This window comes from Lethenteron reissneri, chromosome 49 (genome assembly GCF_015708825.2).
Source record: "Lethenteron reissneri isolate LAM-NWPU_2019-01 chromosome 49, ASM1570882v1, whole genome shotgun sequence".
NCBI lineage: Eukaryota > Metazoa > Chordata > Hyperoartia > Petromyzontiformes > Petromyzontidae > Lethenteron > Lethenteron reissneri.
In genome coordinates, this window is record NC_083827.1 from 6460649 (window position 1) to 6477021 (window position 16373).

The 16373-nt window shown below is 49.3% G+C and overlaps 1 protein-coding gene across 1 annotated transcript in view; it reads left to right on the top strand.

Moving 5' to 3' along the window:
* The first annotated feature begins 14598 nt into the window (after positions 1-14598).
* SPIDR (scaffold protein involved in DNA repair) overlaps positions 14599-16373 on the top strand; it is a 58167-nt gene continuing 56392 nt past the window's right edge. Inside the window, exon 1 of the mRNA XM_061572013.1 lies at positions 14599-14710. Within this exon, the coding sequence (XP_061427997.1) occupies positions 14696-14710 (15 nt within the window). The 5' untranslated portion in view covers positions 14599-14695. The remainder of the gene's footprint in view (positions 14711-16373) is intronic.

Here is a 16373-nt window from a genome sequence, read left to right on the forward strand (position 1 = left end):
CGCACGGCTGGCTACGTACGACGCGAAAGAAGTTCAACGCGCGTACTATTGTGAGCTGTGATGACGACGATGACGACGATGACGATGTCATCAGGCGATGGCTGTTTGCTCGAGGAGATAGCCAGGGCCATTGCAGAGAGAACACACGGAGGGAACACAAGGTCACACCAGGGGCCATCATTTGCATGCTCACACAAATACTGCTGAGTAGCTTACGCGGGGTTCAGTGGGGGGGCAGGAGTGCGGGGGGGGGGGCAAGGGTGGGGGTGGGGAGTAGTGACGCAGCGGTTAGTACGCCGTGCAGTAAACCACGTGACGTGATGTTGAGCTGCCCCTACTGACTGCCCTGCCCCTACTGACTGACCTGCCCCAACTCCACTGAGCTGCCCCAACCCCACTGACCTGCCCCTACCCCACTGACCTGCCCCTACTGACTGACCTGCCCCAACTCGACTCATCTGCTCCTACTGACTGACCCCGCTTGTATCGTGGTAGCTGAGTGGAGGCGTCCGCATGGTGGTTTCCACTTCACCACATTGGCGGCTCCGTTGAGTCCATCTCGATCGATCGTTCCAAATTATGGAGGAAATATCTCAACCCCCCTCCCCTCTCCCAGAGTTCTTCCTCCACGTGGTGATGGGATATGGTGGAGAGCGGTGCCCGCTGCAATTGCCATTTTAACGAATGGTGAACATTGTACACACACACACATGCGTGCGTGCGTGCAGTGCCTGCCTTGCCCTGGGGTGTGTGTGGGGGTGCAATGTTCTGAATGTAGTGGGGAGCGGTGGCGCGGCTCACGGCCAACATCGGTGACGGTTATCTGAACCGGTCCTGGGCCTCCCCTAGGTCGACTCACGTTCAAGTGAGTATCCAGCGCGGTGTGTAGTAAACATTGGCACCGGGGAGACAAAGGCGGCCGTGGTGTTGGCCACCCATCCCTGGGCCTTCAGAGGTGCTCGCGAACAACGCTTGCCCCAACCGCTCTCTCAGGGCTCCAACCGGGGATCTTTGTCGTCTTAGCATCCACCCATGCGCGGCGACGCTGCGTCAGTGGCCTCGTGAGTTTGTGCATTCCATGAAAGTCCCAGTTTTAATGTTGTCGTTAGAGCTGTTTCCGTCGTGAGCTCCCCCGACAGGGTGACGAACCTACCATCACCTTCCTCGGATCGTGGTGTCTCATGGCGAGGTAACGATGTGTCCTGTACTCGTCGTTACGTGCACGGCACTCGAGGTGGGTGGGTGGCCAACACCACGCCCGGCCGCCTTTTTATCTCCAGTGGCGATGTTTACACTCCGCACCACGTACTGATTTGAGGCTGAGTCGACCTAGGGGAGGCTCACCATGGCCGGTTCTGATAAACGCCACCGGTGTTATTGGTCGTGAGTGGGAATCGAACTCGGGTGGACGGGTTGGTAACGCAGCGTGCTAACCGCTGCACACACACACACATATAGGCTTTCACGATCCAGATGATGATTCGTAATTAGTAAAAATTGTATTCGAGATCCTCCGCCAGAATTTTGTTGTTGTTAAAATAACGAATTAATGAGCTGGTGAGCGATGGAATGAGTTCATGAACTAGTGAGGGAGGGGAGCGAGAGAGGGAGCGGATTGGCCCATCGCTCGGGTGCTGTCAGCGGAGAGCCGCTGATAAAAAAAGGAATGAATGAATGAGTTGGCGAGTGATGGAATGAGTTCATGAATTGGTGAGGGAGGGGAGCGAGAAAGGGAGCGGATTGGTCCATCGCTCGGGTGCCGTCAGCGGAGAGTCGTTGATAAAAAAAGGAATGAATTAATGAATGAGTTGGCGAGTGATGGAATGAGTTCATGAATTGGTGAGGGAGGGGAGCGAGAGAGGGAGCGGATTGGCCCATCGCTCGGGTGCCGTCAGCAGAGAGTCGTTGATAAAAAAGAATGAATTAATGAACGAGTTCATGAATTGGTGAGAGAAGGGAGCGAGAGAGGGAGCGGATTGGCCCATCGCTCGGGTGCTGTCAGCGGAGAGTCGTTGATAAAAAAGAATGAATTAATGAATGAGTTGGCGAGTGATGGAATGAGTTCATGAATTGGTGAGGGAGGGGAGCGAGAGAGGGAGCGGATTTGCCCATCGCTCGGGTGCCGTCAGCGGAGAGTCGTTGATAAAAAAGAATGAATTAATGAGTTGGCGAGTGATGGAATGAGTTCATGAATTGGTGAGGGAGGGGAGCGAGAGAGGGAGCGGATTGGTCCATCGCTCGGGTGCTGTCAGCGGAGAGCCGTTGATAAAAAAAGGAATGAATTAATGAATGAGTTGGCGAGTGATGGAATGAGTTCATGAATTGGTGAGGGAAGTGAGCGAGAGAGGGAGCGGATTGGCCCATCGCTCGGGTGCTGTCAGCGGAGAGTCGTTGATAAAAAAGAATGAATTAATGAATGAGTTGGCGAGTGATGGAATGAGTTCATGAACTGGTGAGGGAGGGGAGCGAGAGAGGGAGCGGATTTGCCCATCGCTCGGGTGCTGTCAGCAGGGAGCCGTTGATAAAAAAAAGGAATGAATGCATGAGTTGGCGAGTGATGGAATGAGTTCATGAATTGGTGAGGGAGGGGAGCGAGAGAGGGAGCGGATTTGCCCATCGCTCGGGTGCTATCAGCGGAGAGCCGTTGAGAAAAAAAACCGAATGAATGAATGAGATGGCGAGTGATGGATTTCAATTGTTGTGTGGTCAGCATGACTATAGACGTTTTTGCTTTCACACGAAAACAAAAATCATGAATAGCAACGTAAGGCCCCGAATGCAGCTTGGAGAGGCGAGTCACCGCTGTCAAAATATATCAACTTCAAAACTGAGCAGTGACGTTTCAAAATCCACAGCGGAAACAATGTGTTTGGTGTATGTGCCATGGAGATGGGGGGCATCGCCCGAAACGTCGCCTATTATTTTTTTCGTCTTTAAAATCCACGCGGTGTGATTGATCAATGTGTTGAGTTGTATTTTTTTCCATTCTTAAATAGTACTGTTTTACAAGAATCAGTTACCTTAGCGCTTCGACAGATACTCATGAGAACGAGCGAATAATATGAGATAACTCGTATCTTATTATATCCTATTATACTAATTACTAATTATAAGGCCTCGACACAGAGGCGTGGTTTCTCTCTCTATGTACCTCTGTGATATCTGTCTCTACTTATATGTCTGTCTAAATGTCTCTGGTTCTGTGTTTTATCTCTCTCTCAAATTTAGCATTCTCAGGAAGAACGTAATCAACCAGGTAGGGTGTTGACTGTTATGTTATCCGACTCTCTCTGTTGTATTAAATTATATTTTTAAGTATACTAGATTTGTGTTTCTATTTCATTTGCACCTGATGACGATTGCTTGTGTTGCAATCGAAACGTCGTATGTTAGTATTTCATTTATTATTTTATCTTTATACGTGACTTTACCGAAAGAACCAAAGAGTAATTATCATCGACCATGTTCAGTCCACTGCTGGATGAAGGTCTCTCCAAATCCACCGCAGCCGTCACCTCTCATCCCGACCCTGCGTGGTAACAATCCATGCGGGCATCTCCTCCACACGCGATTCCCGATCCATGGCTCCGTCTCCTCACGGTAAACGTGCTTGCTCTCAGACGCGTTACCCAATCGCATCTACGCTGGCTTGCCTTCATTGACTCTCTACGCGTCTCTATGAATCTCCGTGAGTTTTTTTCTACGTGTCCCTGTGCGTCCATTAGGGACCGTCCATAATAAAATAATTCTCATGACGCTTCGGCCACAACGCAAGTAGCCGTCCTCAGGTGGAGAACAGGTCTGTTGAGGAGACAGAGTCTGACTCTCTCCACCTGAGGACGGCTGCTTGCGTTGTGGCCGAAACGTCGTGAGAATTATTTCATTATGTTTTATTTTTATTATTTCATTATTTCCATTCTACGTGACTTTACCGAAAGAACCAAGAAGATGAATCCCTGCAGTCACGAAAGCTTTAAATCGAAATTTAAAACCAGGCGAGGTAGTTAACATCTCTAGCCACAGCGGTGCCCACGGTGGCGAGGAGATGAACGCACCCGGGTGGGCGCGGGGCAGCTGCTGCTCTCCAAGGTACCGGAGGCTGCCCCCCCACCCCCCTCCACCCCACCCACCCCACCCACCCCGATCATCCAGCCACACCAGATCGCCCCGAGTGTTGAGAGGGGGGGGTCCGTGGAAAAGTTGACGGCATCGCTGTGAAGAAGACGAAGACGACGAAGACGACGACGAAGTAGGAGGAGGAGGAAGACGCTCTCGGAATTTCACTTCTACAATTGCTCCCCGCTCAAGGAGCTGGAGGGGTTGACGCCGGCAGGGGCCGCCTGCCCGCGATGTTTTTCTCGCGCTCTCCATGCGGGTATGAGGGTGGAGCGGTGGCGCAGCGGTTAGCGCCGCTAGGTACCCCGGCAAAACCCGAGTTTGATTACCGACCACGGCGAAACGTCGCTGGCGAATGGTGTCTCAGAAGCGGTCCGGTCAAGTTGCTCCACTTCCAAAATCGCCGCTTCCTCCAACTCGCTCTGACCGGTGGGGCGATGCCCTCTGGTCAACACCCCCCCACCCCACCCCACCTCCCGTACGACTGACACAGCATGAGAAGGCCTTTATCCAACAGTGGATTGACAACATGGGGTGACATAGGCAAAGATCCACCCCCCCCCGCATATTATTCGCAGACTGTTGGGGCGAGTGCTTTTAGCGAGTACCTATGAAGGCACGGCGCAAGGCACACGAGGGGGTGGGTGGCCATCACCACGCCCGGCCGTCTTTGTCTCCCCAGTGATGATGTTTAAACACCGCACCAGGTACTCATTTGAGGCTGAGTCGATCTAGGCGAGGCCTTGGACCGGTTCAGATATTCGCTATCACTGGCGCTAGCCGCGAGCGGGAATCGAACTCGGGTCGACGGGTTCGTAGCGCAGCGAAGCGCTAACCGCTTACACCACCGCTCCCCACATGGGGTGAACACACACACACGCGGGCGCGAACAACAGTTACATTTCGATTTAAAGCTTTCGTGACTGCAGGGATCCATCTTCTTGGTTCTTTCGGTAAAGTCACGTAGAAGGGAAATAATAAAATAATAAAATAAAACATAATAAAATAATATTATAATATAAAATAATATAATATTTTATTATGTTTTATTTTTATTATTTTATTGCTTCCCTTCTACGTGACTTTACCGAAAGAACCAAGAAAACAGTTACATTGCCAGATTTTCTTGGTTCTTTCGGTAAAGTCACGTAGAAGGGAAGTAATAAAATAATACAAATAAAACATAATAAAATAATATTATATTATTTTATTATAAAACATAATAAAATAAAACATAATAAAATAATATTATATTATTTTATTATGTTTTATTTTTATTATTTTATTACTTCCCTTCTACGTGACTTTACCGAAAGAACCAAGAAGATGAATCCCTGCAGTCACGAAAGCTTTAAATCGAAAATTGCCAGATTTGTCATGCGATTTTTTGTTTGTTAAATAACATTTCAGTCCATCAGCCAGTTGGTGTATTAGGCCATACGTGTGTGTTGGTGAGGTCTAGATACATTGCGGTTGTAGACTACATTTAACTGTACAGCAGCATCCTGTAATTTGGCTTTGACCATATCGGCAGTGGCGGTGCTTTGGGAGGGCTCGCCCCCGTCATAGGAATGTGGAATTTCCGCCACTGGCTCAGGGCTGTCAAGAGGAGTTGGGCACCGCATCACTGCTCGTCTGAGCAGGAAGCGACTTGATCCAAACAAGAAAAATCATCACGTTGATTGCGCCGGATCTCGTAAGATGTCAGAATCTAAGTAGCTCTGAGCTCGATCGACTGATTGATGCGAGGCTTGCCTGGCTTGGGCATTCCATGCGCTGTTGGAGGGCTGCCTGGGTTATCCCCTCGCGTCCTCTTCGTTCCCAATCTTCTCTCTCTCTTTCTGTCTACCTCCTTCTCCCTGTGCCCAATCCCGTCGTCGGTCCTTCTCTTTCCTTGCACCCCTTCACTGGAATCTACCTGCCCTGTGCATTGAGCGGCACTGCCCATAGACTTTCACTATCCATGGACTCAATACTGATGATAGACTTACACTGCCCATAGACTCAACACTGCCCATAGACTTTCACTATCCATGGACTCAGTACTGATGATAGACTTACACTGCCCATAGACTCAACACTGCCCATAGACTCACGAATGCCTATAGACTCAGCCCTGCCCATAGACTCAGCACTGCCCATAGACTCAGCACTGCCTATAGACTCAACACTGCCCATAGACTCAGCACTGCACATACTGTAGGCTCAGCACTGCCCATAGACTCAACACTGCCCATAGACTCAACACTGTCCATAGACTCAACACTGCCCATAGACTCAACACTGCCCATAGACTCAGCACTGCCCATAGACTCAACGCTGCCCATAGACTCAACACTGCCCATCGACTCAGCACTGCCCATAGACTCGACACTGCCCATAGACTCGACACTGCCCATAGACTCGACACTGCCCATAGACTCAACACTACCCATAGACTAACACTGTCCATAGACTCAACACTGCCCATAGACTCAACACTGCCCATCGACTCAGCACTGCCCATCGACTCAACACTGCCCATCGACTCAACACTTACCCATCGACTCAACACTGCCCATAGACTCAACACTTACCCATCGACTCAACACTGCCCATAGACTCAGCACTGCCCATCGACTCAACGCTGCCCATCGACTCAGCACTGCCCATCGACTCAACACTGCCCATCGACTCAACACTGCCGATAGACTCAACACTTACCCATCGACTCAACACTGCCCATCGACTCAACACTGCCCATAGACTCAACACTGCCCATAGACTCAACACTGCCCATCGACTCAACACTGCCCATAGACTCAACACTGCCCATCGACTCAGCACTGCCCATCGACTCAACACTGCCCATCGACTCAACACTGCCGATAGACTCAACACTTACCCATCGACTCAACACTGCCCATAGACTCAACACTTACCCATCGACTCAACACTGCCCATAGACTCAACACTTACCCATCGACTCAACACTTACCCATCGACTCAACACTGCCGATAGACTCAGCACTACCCATCGACTCAACACTGCCCATAGACTCAGCACTGCCCATCGACTCAACGCTGCCCATAGACTCAACACTGCACCATAGACTCAACACTGCCCATAGACTCAACACTGCCCATAGACTCAGCACTGCCCATCGACTCAACGCTGCCCATAGACTCAACACTTACCCATAGACTCGACACTGCCCATAGACTCGACACTGTCCATAGACTCAACACTACCCATAGACTAACACTGTCCATAGACTCAACACTGCACCATAGACTCAACACTGCCCATAGACTCAACACTGCCCATCGACTCAGCACTGCCCATAGACTCAGCACTGCCCATCGACTCAACATTGCCCACAGACTCAACACTGCCCATAGACTCAGCACTGCCCATCGACTCAACGCTGCCCATAGACTCAACACTGCCCATAGACTCAGCACTGCCCATCGACTCAACGCTGCCCATAGACTCAACACTGCCCATAGACTCAGCACTGCCCATCGACTCAACGCTGCCCCTGTACATGAAGCAGTCCCCCTGCTGAACCTGATTCCGTTCCTCTCTCTAAGCCTCGCCGCTTCTCCATCGCCCCTTCCCTTCCTCTTCCCTCCCCTCGCCCCTCCACCCCTTCCCGTCCCTCCCCTACCCCGAAGCGCCCCTCTATCACTGTCACTCATTCACCAATCCTTTGCACCAGCGCCCCTGCAATTTAAACCATCCCTTATTCTTTGTTTTTGTCGGTAAAGTCACGTATAAAGATAAAATAATAAATTAAATAATAGCATACGACGTTTCGATTGCAACACAAGCAATCATCATCAGGTATAATGAAATATCGACATAGAATCTAACCAGAAAACTATAGACAGACATATAAGCTTCTATGTCGCTATTTCATTATACCTGATGATGATTGCTTGTGTTGCAATCGAAACGTCGTATGCTATTATTTAATTTATTATTTTATCTTTATACGTGACTTTACCGAAAAAAACCAAAGAATAATTCCTGCAGTCACGAAAGCTCCAAAATTAAGATTAAACCATCCCATTTCGTGACCGCTGTTTCAAAAAGAAACTACGCCAAGCGCCTCGTGTGAAGGCCGCTCTGTAAATATTACATTACAGATGAGATGAGATCACAGATGAGTTGTACGGGGGGATGGAGGCCGGCAGTTCGCGGCAGTGGATTCTTGAATCCGTCTGTGCATACGCCTTCTTTGTGAGTTATGCGACTCGGCATTTACGCTGAAGGGGCCTGCAGTCTGCCGCGACCGGACAGATGTACGTACAACGATAACCGGTTTCAGCGTCAGCCGTTGTCGGAACCGATTAAACCGGTTTTTCGACCGATTCTCCTGGAATTTTGGCTGAAGGAGGCATCGATTGGACACGTGCGAACGTGCAAACCACACGGCGGCCATTTTCTCAGTTCAAAGGTAAAATACCAACAACAACAACAAAAAGCCACCCCACAAATTAAAAGTGCGGCCCTGTGAAATTGCTCGCCCCCATCGTTTCAACTCTAACGTCGGTCGAACCCACATGGCAACGTTTTGCCCAAAGTCGGGCACGTCCCAGTGTCCTGGCCATTAACACCAACGCGGTCGCTCCGTTCACTCCAAAAGTTTAAACAACAACAACAAAACGGTTAAAGTAATACATCCATTGCAAAAAAAATTCGTAGTCTGTGCGGCAAACCCGTAAACTGGTTTTGTACCGGTTTATATTCACGTGGTCCGCCTGTAATTCAAATTCTTTTTTTCAACCCAAAGCAACAATGGAACGCGCCACCTTTACCTGGAAGCAACCCAGTAAACAAACACAATGAACGTTGGACGGACGTTCACAATCACTTGCTAACGTTAGTCCAACGTTGGCCCGACGTTCACGGCCACATGCTAACGTTGTCCCGACGTTTGCATATTTACACACTGAGCGTCTGCCACACAGCACGCCCTCTCTCCCCTCCTCTCTTTTTTACGATCAGCAGAAACAAGAAGATGCTCGGTGTAGTCGGCATTTTGCTTCGTTCATAATTTAGCTTTTTTTTCAATGCTTTGCTTTGTGTGCCCCCCCCCCCTTTTTAAATGAAAGATTTCACAAAACCTCCCCCTCTCTCCCCTCCCCGCTCTCCCCCTCTTATCTCCTCTGTCGTTCTTGCCCCACGGTCCGAGTCGTGAGTCTCTGGCGTCAATCACACCTTGACTCGCCACGTGCATTCGCCACCCGTGCGACGCGACGTCTCATTTAGCCATCGCGATGGACTAATAAAGCGGCCAATGTTCCATGGTTGTGTTCTTTAATCAGCGCCCTCCCAATACACATTCCAACGGGTGGATCAACGTTACCGGCCAACGTTGGAACGTCACCGGCCAACGTTGGACCAAAGTTACTGGCCAACGTTGGACCAAAGTTACCGGCCAAAGTTGGACCAAAGTTACCGGCCAACGTTGGAACAACGTTACCGGCCAACGTTGGAACAACGTTACCGGCCAACGTTGGACCAACGTTGACATATGGTTGGAACCAAACTTTGGCCCAACGTTCCCCTTGAGTTTGTAATGGCTTACCACGTAACGGCGCTGTAGAAACTGCCTTCATCATGATGCCACATTTAAAAAAAAAATGACTACATTAATTATTACCCGCAATGCAACACTTACGCCGGTTGCATCACTTTACCGAGAACTGCTAAACGTGATCTCGCTCGAAGCACAGAGCCGCCACGTGGCCAGGCCTGCATGGAGCTTCACTGAGCTGTGAGATATCCAAAAAAAAATGTGTGTGCATGGCTTCCCCCTCTCACCTCTTACCTATATCTCCCTTCCTCCGTTCTCTCCCCCATCCTCACCTCTACCCTCTCTCACCTCTCCCCTCCTACCTTCTCTCCCCTCTTTTTTTGTTGTAAAATATTTATTTTAAGAAACCAATACATGAACTTGCTGTGACTGATTCTGCTAACTATTCTCTAAAATTACACATTGCGAACAAATTCATTCTCTGAATGACAAGACTAAACTTCCAAAAAATACATGATACAATTATTTAAGGCAGTTAACCACTACTGTAAAATTTAAAGGGAAGGTAACATTACTTTTCAGAAAAATGACAGCAGGGTTTCTCAAACTTTAGTTTTACCTCCCCAAAGTACAATTTTAAACATTTAAGTTTACCTCTACCCCCTTTTCCCTCTCCCCCCTCCTCCCACCTCCCCCCTCTCCCATCCTTCCCTCTCTCCCCTCTTACATCTATTTTTTTCAATGCTTTGCTTTATGTGCCCCCCCCCTGTTTAAATCTCCTCCCTCCTCCTCTCTCTCCCCCATGCTCACCTCTCTCACCTCTTTCCTCTCTGCCCCCTCCTCTCCCCCCTCTTCCCCTCCCCCCTCTCTCCCCCATCCTCACCTCTCCCCTCTCTTTTTTTACGATCAGAGGAAACAAGAAGATGCTCGGTGTAGTCGGCACTTTGCTTCGTTCATCATTTCGTGTTTTTTTATCCTTTATATTAAGTTCACTTGCTTGCTTGCGCGCTTACGACCGTGCAAATCTTTCGGTCGTTTTTTAACCCACTTCCTGTGATCCAATCGAGCTGACATTTTGCACACAGACTCGTTGTGCGTAACAATTTATTTTCGTGAAAAAAAAATTCCGAAATCTTCCACTTTTTAGGATTTTTTTTTTCATATTTAATTTAAAATACCAATGTGATAAAAATGAAACTCTTACTCAAGAAAAACAGAAATGAATAATAAAATAAAACCGATGCCACGCATATAAAGGATTTATAGTGAAAACCCTTGTTTTTACGGGTTAATTTTTTTCTTCAATGCTTTTTGCTCCCCTCTCATCTCCTCCGTCATTCTTGCCCCCAGAGAACCAGCGTGTACCACCTCACTCCTCACCCACCCCCCTCCCTCCTTCCGCTCCCACCCACCGCTCTCTGCTGGAACACGTTGCACCCGACTGTCCTCACCTGGAGTTCAGCGGCTCGCCTGGTGGCGTGTCATGCCGAGGCGGCGTGCCGCTGCGCAAACAGGGTGCTCGCGCGACATGACGATACGACCACGATATAGATATCGCACGATGCCAGGTCGGCGATAATCGTGTCGACCGAGATAAGGATGAGCTTGGACTCACTCCCAGTGGCTAGGCCAATGTGAGTCTATGGGTCTCTGCATGCGTCTGTTGGTGCCTTGATGTGTATGTGGGTCACTACGATACGATTGGGCTAGATGTAAGACGATAGGTCTCTCTGCAAGTCTCTATGGGTCTCTGTAATGCTACGTCTTTACGTCTGTGGGTCTCTGTGTATGAGTCGATGGGTCTCTATGCGAATCTGTTGGACTCTATGTGAGTCTATGGGTCTGTTAATGATTCTGTTGAACTCTCTGTGAGTCTATGGGTCACTTGATGAGTCTGATGGACTCTATGTGAGTCTATGGGTCTGTTAATGAGTCTGTTGGACTCTCTGTGAGTCTATGGGTCACTTGATGAGTCTGATGGACTCTATGTGAGTCTATAGGTCTGTTAATGAGTCTGTTGGTCTCTATGCAAGTCCATGGGTCTCTTGATGAGTCTGTTGGACTCTATGTGAGTCGATGGGTCTCTTGATGAGTCGTTAGGTCGCTATATGAGTTCACCACCGGCAATGCTGGAGAGCAAACCACGCACATTTAACAATTGACTCCGACGTTTCTCTGATCGTTATATTAATTCATTTTACAGGCTCATGTATATATATTCTTGGTTCTTTCGGTAAAGTCACGTAGAAGGGAAATAATGAAAAAAAGCCTATATTTTTATTATTTTATTATTTACCTTCTGCGTGACTTCACCGAAAGAACCAAGAATATGAATCCCTGCAGTCACGAAAGCTTTAAATACAAATTTAGGCTCATGTATGTTTACGTATCAAGATATTGTGTCCGGCTTACCCCAATGTATGGCTTACCCATGCCCGGCTTACTGAGGTGTTACGATAAGGGGCCGTCCATAAATGACGTCACTCACCTAGGGGGGTGGGGTCAGACATTTGTGACGATGTGTGACGAGGGGGGGGGGTTGAGAAATGTGACGTCACATCAAAATGCGCAACTTTAAATAAATATCGACAACACGTTCTACTTAATTAAATATACTTAGTAATACATGTTTTCTCCTACAACATTAGAGTGCAGCGGCACATTTAATACGCACTACAATGACAATAGTTTAAAACGATTCGAAGCATGTTTTATTTTTTGGGGGAGGGGCAGAGCTTTGTGACGTCATATTTGAGGGGGGGGGGGGGTCTGACTTTTTGTGACGCCGTGTGACGAAGGGCGGGGGGTCAAAAATCGTCCAAAATCGCGTGACGTCATTTATGGACGGCCCCTAAACCAACAAGACAAAGATCCCCCTAATATAGCCTTCAACAGACCGCAGGGGAAAGTCGTGCTTGCGAGGACTCACGAAGGCCGGCATTGCACAAGATTGGGTGGTGTGTCCTATTACAACGCCCGACCGCCTTTGTCTCCCCTAACGGCGATATGTGCACACAGCATCAGGTACTCATTTGAGGCCGAGTCGACATAGGGGAGGCTCAGGGCCGGTTCAGATAATCGTCACCGGTGTTGGTAGCTGTGAGCGGGAATCGAACTCGGGTCATAGCCAGGTCCGTAGCACAGAACGATAACCGTTTCCTCAGCACTGCGCGATAATCGCTGCACTACCACTCCTTACACACAAACAGTACGCTAACCGCTGCACCACCGCTCCCCACACACACACAGTGCGCTAAACCCCGTTCCCCCCCACCCCACACACACAGCGCGCTAACCGCTGCACCACCGCTCCCTACACACACAGTGCGCTAACCGCTGCACCACCGCTCCCCACACACACACAGTGCGCTAACCGCCGCACCACCGCTCCACACACACGCACAGTGCGCTAACCGCTGCACAACCGCTCCCTACAAACACACGCACAGTGCGCTAACCGCTGCACCACCGCTCCGCACACACGCACAGTGCGCTAACCGCTGCACAACCGCTCCCTACACACACAGTGCGCTAACCGCTGCACCACCGCTCCCCACTCACGCACAGTGCGCTAACCACTGCACCACCACTCCCCATTAACACACACAGTGCGCTAACCGCTACACCACCGCTCCGCACACACGCACAGTGCGCTAACCGCTGTACCACCGCTCCCTACACACCCCGTGCGCTAACCACTACACCACCACTCCCTACACACACACAGTGCGCTAACCACTGCACCACCACTCCCTACTAACACACACAGTGCGCTAACCGCTGCACCACCGCTCCCCACACACACACAGTGCGCTAACCGCTGCACCACCGCTCCCCACACACACACAGTGCGCTAACCGCTGCACCACCGCTCCCCACACACACACAGTGCGCTAACCGCTGCACCGCCGCTCCCTCCACACACACACAGTACGCTAACCGCTGCACCACCGCTCCCCCACACACACACAGTGCGCTAACCACTGCACCACCACTCCCCACTCACACACAGTACGCTAACCACTGCACCACCACTCCCCACTAACACACACAGTGCGCTAACCGCTGCACCACCGCTCCCTACACACACACAGTGCGCTAACCGCTGCACAACCGCTCCCTACACACACAGTACGCTAACCGCTGCACCACCGCTCCCTACAAACACAGTGCGCTAACCGCTGCACCACCGCTCCCTACACACAAACACAGTGCGCTAACCGCTGTACCACCGCTCCCCACACACACACACAGTGCGCTAACCGCTGCACCACCGCTCCCTACACACACACAGTGCGCTATCCGCTGCACCACCGCTCCCTACACACACACAGTGCGCTAACCGCTGCACCACCGTTCCCCACACATACACACAGTGCGCTAACTGCTGCACCACCGCTCCCCCACCCACACACAGTGCGCTAACCACTGCACCACCACTCCCCACTCACACACAGTGCGCTAACCACTGCTCCACCACTCCCCACTCACACACAGTGCCCTAACCACTGCACCACCGCTCCGCACACACGCACAGTGCGCTAACCGCTGCACCACCACTCCCTACACACACCGTGTGCTAACCACTACACCACCGCTCTCCACACACACAGTACGCTAACCGCTGCCCCACCGCTCCGCACACACGCACAGTGTGCTAACCACTACACCACCGCTCCCCACTCACATAGTGCGCTAACCACTACACCACCGCTCCCTACACACACACGGTGCGCTAACCGCTGCACCACCGCTCCCCACCCCTCTCTACCCCCCCCCCCCTTTCATTTAAATGTCCCTCCAGATGACGTCACGTCCCCCCCGTCACCTTCTCACATTCCCTACAGCGCATAAACCGACCGCTTTAAAAATCCGCGACGACCTCGCTTCCCATTGGCCCACGCGGCTGCACGTGACGAACCTACGCCGCCGTCTGATTGGGTGCGCCCCCGTTGCACCGCTGATGTGAACTGGGAAATGTAAACCTCCCTCTCTCCCTACCCCACCGATCGATTCATTAAAAGCTTTTAAAAGTTTAACATTTTCGCGCTTCGATGTCTGCTAAGAAGGTAACGGAGGTTCGCCTCACAACTGCGAGGCCGTGCGAGGTTTACATCCGAGGCGTACGAACTCTCGTCAGCTTCACGCGATATGGACGGTTCGATATAATCCACACGTCTTTAAACTCGCTTCACGCGATGTGTAACATTCAGTGTTTTATTTCTATTTAAAGCTTATTTCGTGACTGCAGCGATTCGTCTTCTTGGTTCTTTCGGTAAAGTCACGTAGAAGGGAAATAATAAAACAATAAAAATAAAACATTAAAATAAAATAATTCAATTTCGATTTAAAGATTATTTCGTGACTGCAGGGATTCATCTTCTTGGTTCTTTCGGTAAAGTCACGTAGAAGGGAAATAATAAAATAATAAAAATAAAACATAATAAAATAAAATAATTCTCACGACGTTTCGGCCACAACGCAAGCAGCCGTCTTCAGGTGAAGAATGAGACACTGCCAAGCTTGGAGCTTATATATAAGCTGGGTTGGAGGTGCAAGAAGAGCGCCTTAACAAAAATAATGTGCATATCAAGAATATGCTAAATTCCTCTTGATATGCACATTCTTTTGTTAATGCTCTCTTCTTCTTCCACCTCCAACTCAGCTTATATATAAGCTCCTAGCTTGGCAGTGTCTCATTCTTCACCTGAAGACGGCCGCTTGCGTTGTAGCCGAAACGTCGTGAGAATTATTTTATTATCTTTTATTTTTATTATTTTATTTCTTCCCTTCTACGTGATTTTACCGAAAGAACCAATAAGATGAATTCAGTGTTTTCATCAAGTTGTGATTTAACATCGCAATGTTCGTCGTCGAAGTCACGCTGTGGGGTATATATAACAATACAACAATGACATCTTTGGCTCATTGTTTAGCTGAGCTATACCCCCAGCAAGCCGTCAATTGTTGAGCGGACTTGGCACCCGCCATCGTAACGTGGAATTTCCACCTCGGCTTGGTTGCTACGGTGGGGTGGGCACTGTAAGACCACATTTGTGTACGGCATATGTAATTGTGTTTCCCCACATATACGATAGAAAGGAGATTACACATGTATAATTATAATTTCCATTATAAATATTCATAATATAGGTTTTTGGGTCAGATCGCGTTATTTATAAATGTGTTGTAACCCTCCACCACCCGACACGGCCAAACAGTAAAAAATGTGTCACGTTTTCAAAGGACAAATTAATTGACTTATTTAGCCCATCGGTGTGCTGAAGAGAGAATCAAATTAAAATAATTATTTTCATTATAATTATTATTTGTGTAAAAAAAATTGCATTGTATTATTTTCATTGCATTATTTTGATCATATCGCGTGACTCGTCGTGAGAATTGCATCTCTCACAGTCGCCGAGGAACCACAGCGATGGAAAGCAGCAGGAACCAGGCGGTCAGCAGGCACCGCACAACAATTATTTCCAAAGCTCCGCGGTCCTCTCTATATTAAGATGTCCCCCGCCCCGCCAATTAAAGTGTGTTTATACATGTAAGCTAAAAACTTGCATTTTTAAACTAAAGGCACACTATGTTTTATTTCACCAGGTAAGGACCACTTAGCCAGACAGCTCCTTTTCACAAGCGACCTGACCACGTACAGTATGATAGCACAAAGCAGTGGCTTCCCATGTGGGACATTAGAACAGCCACATAAACCTCACGATG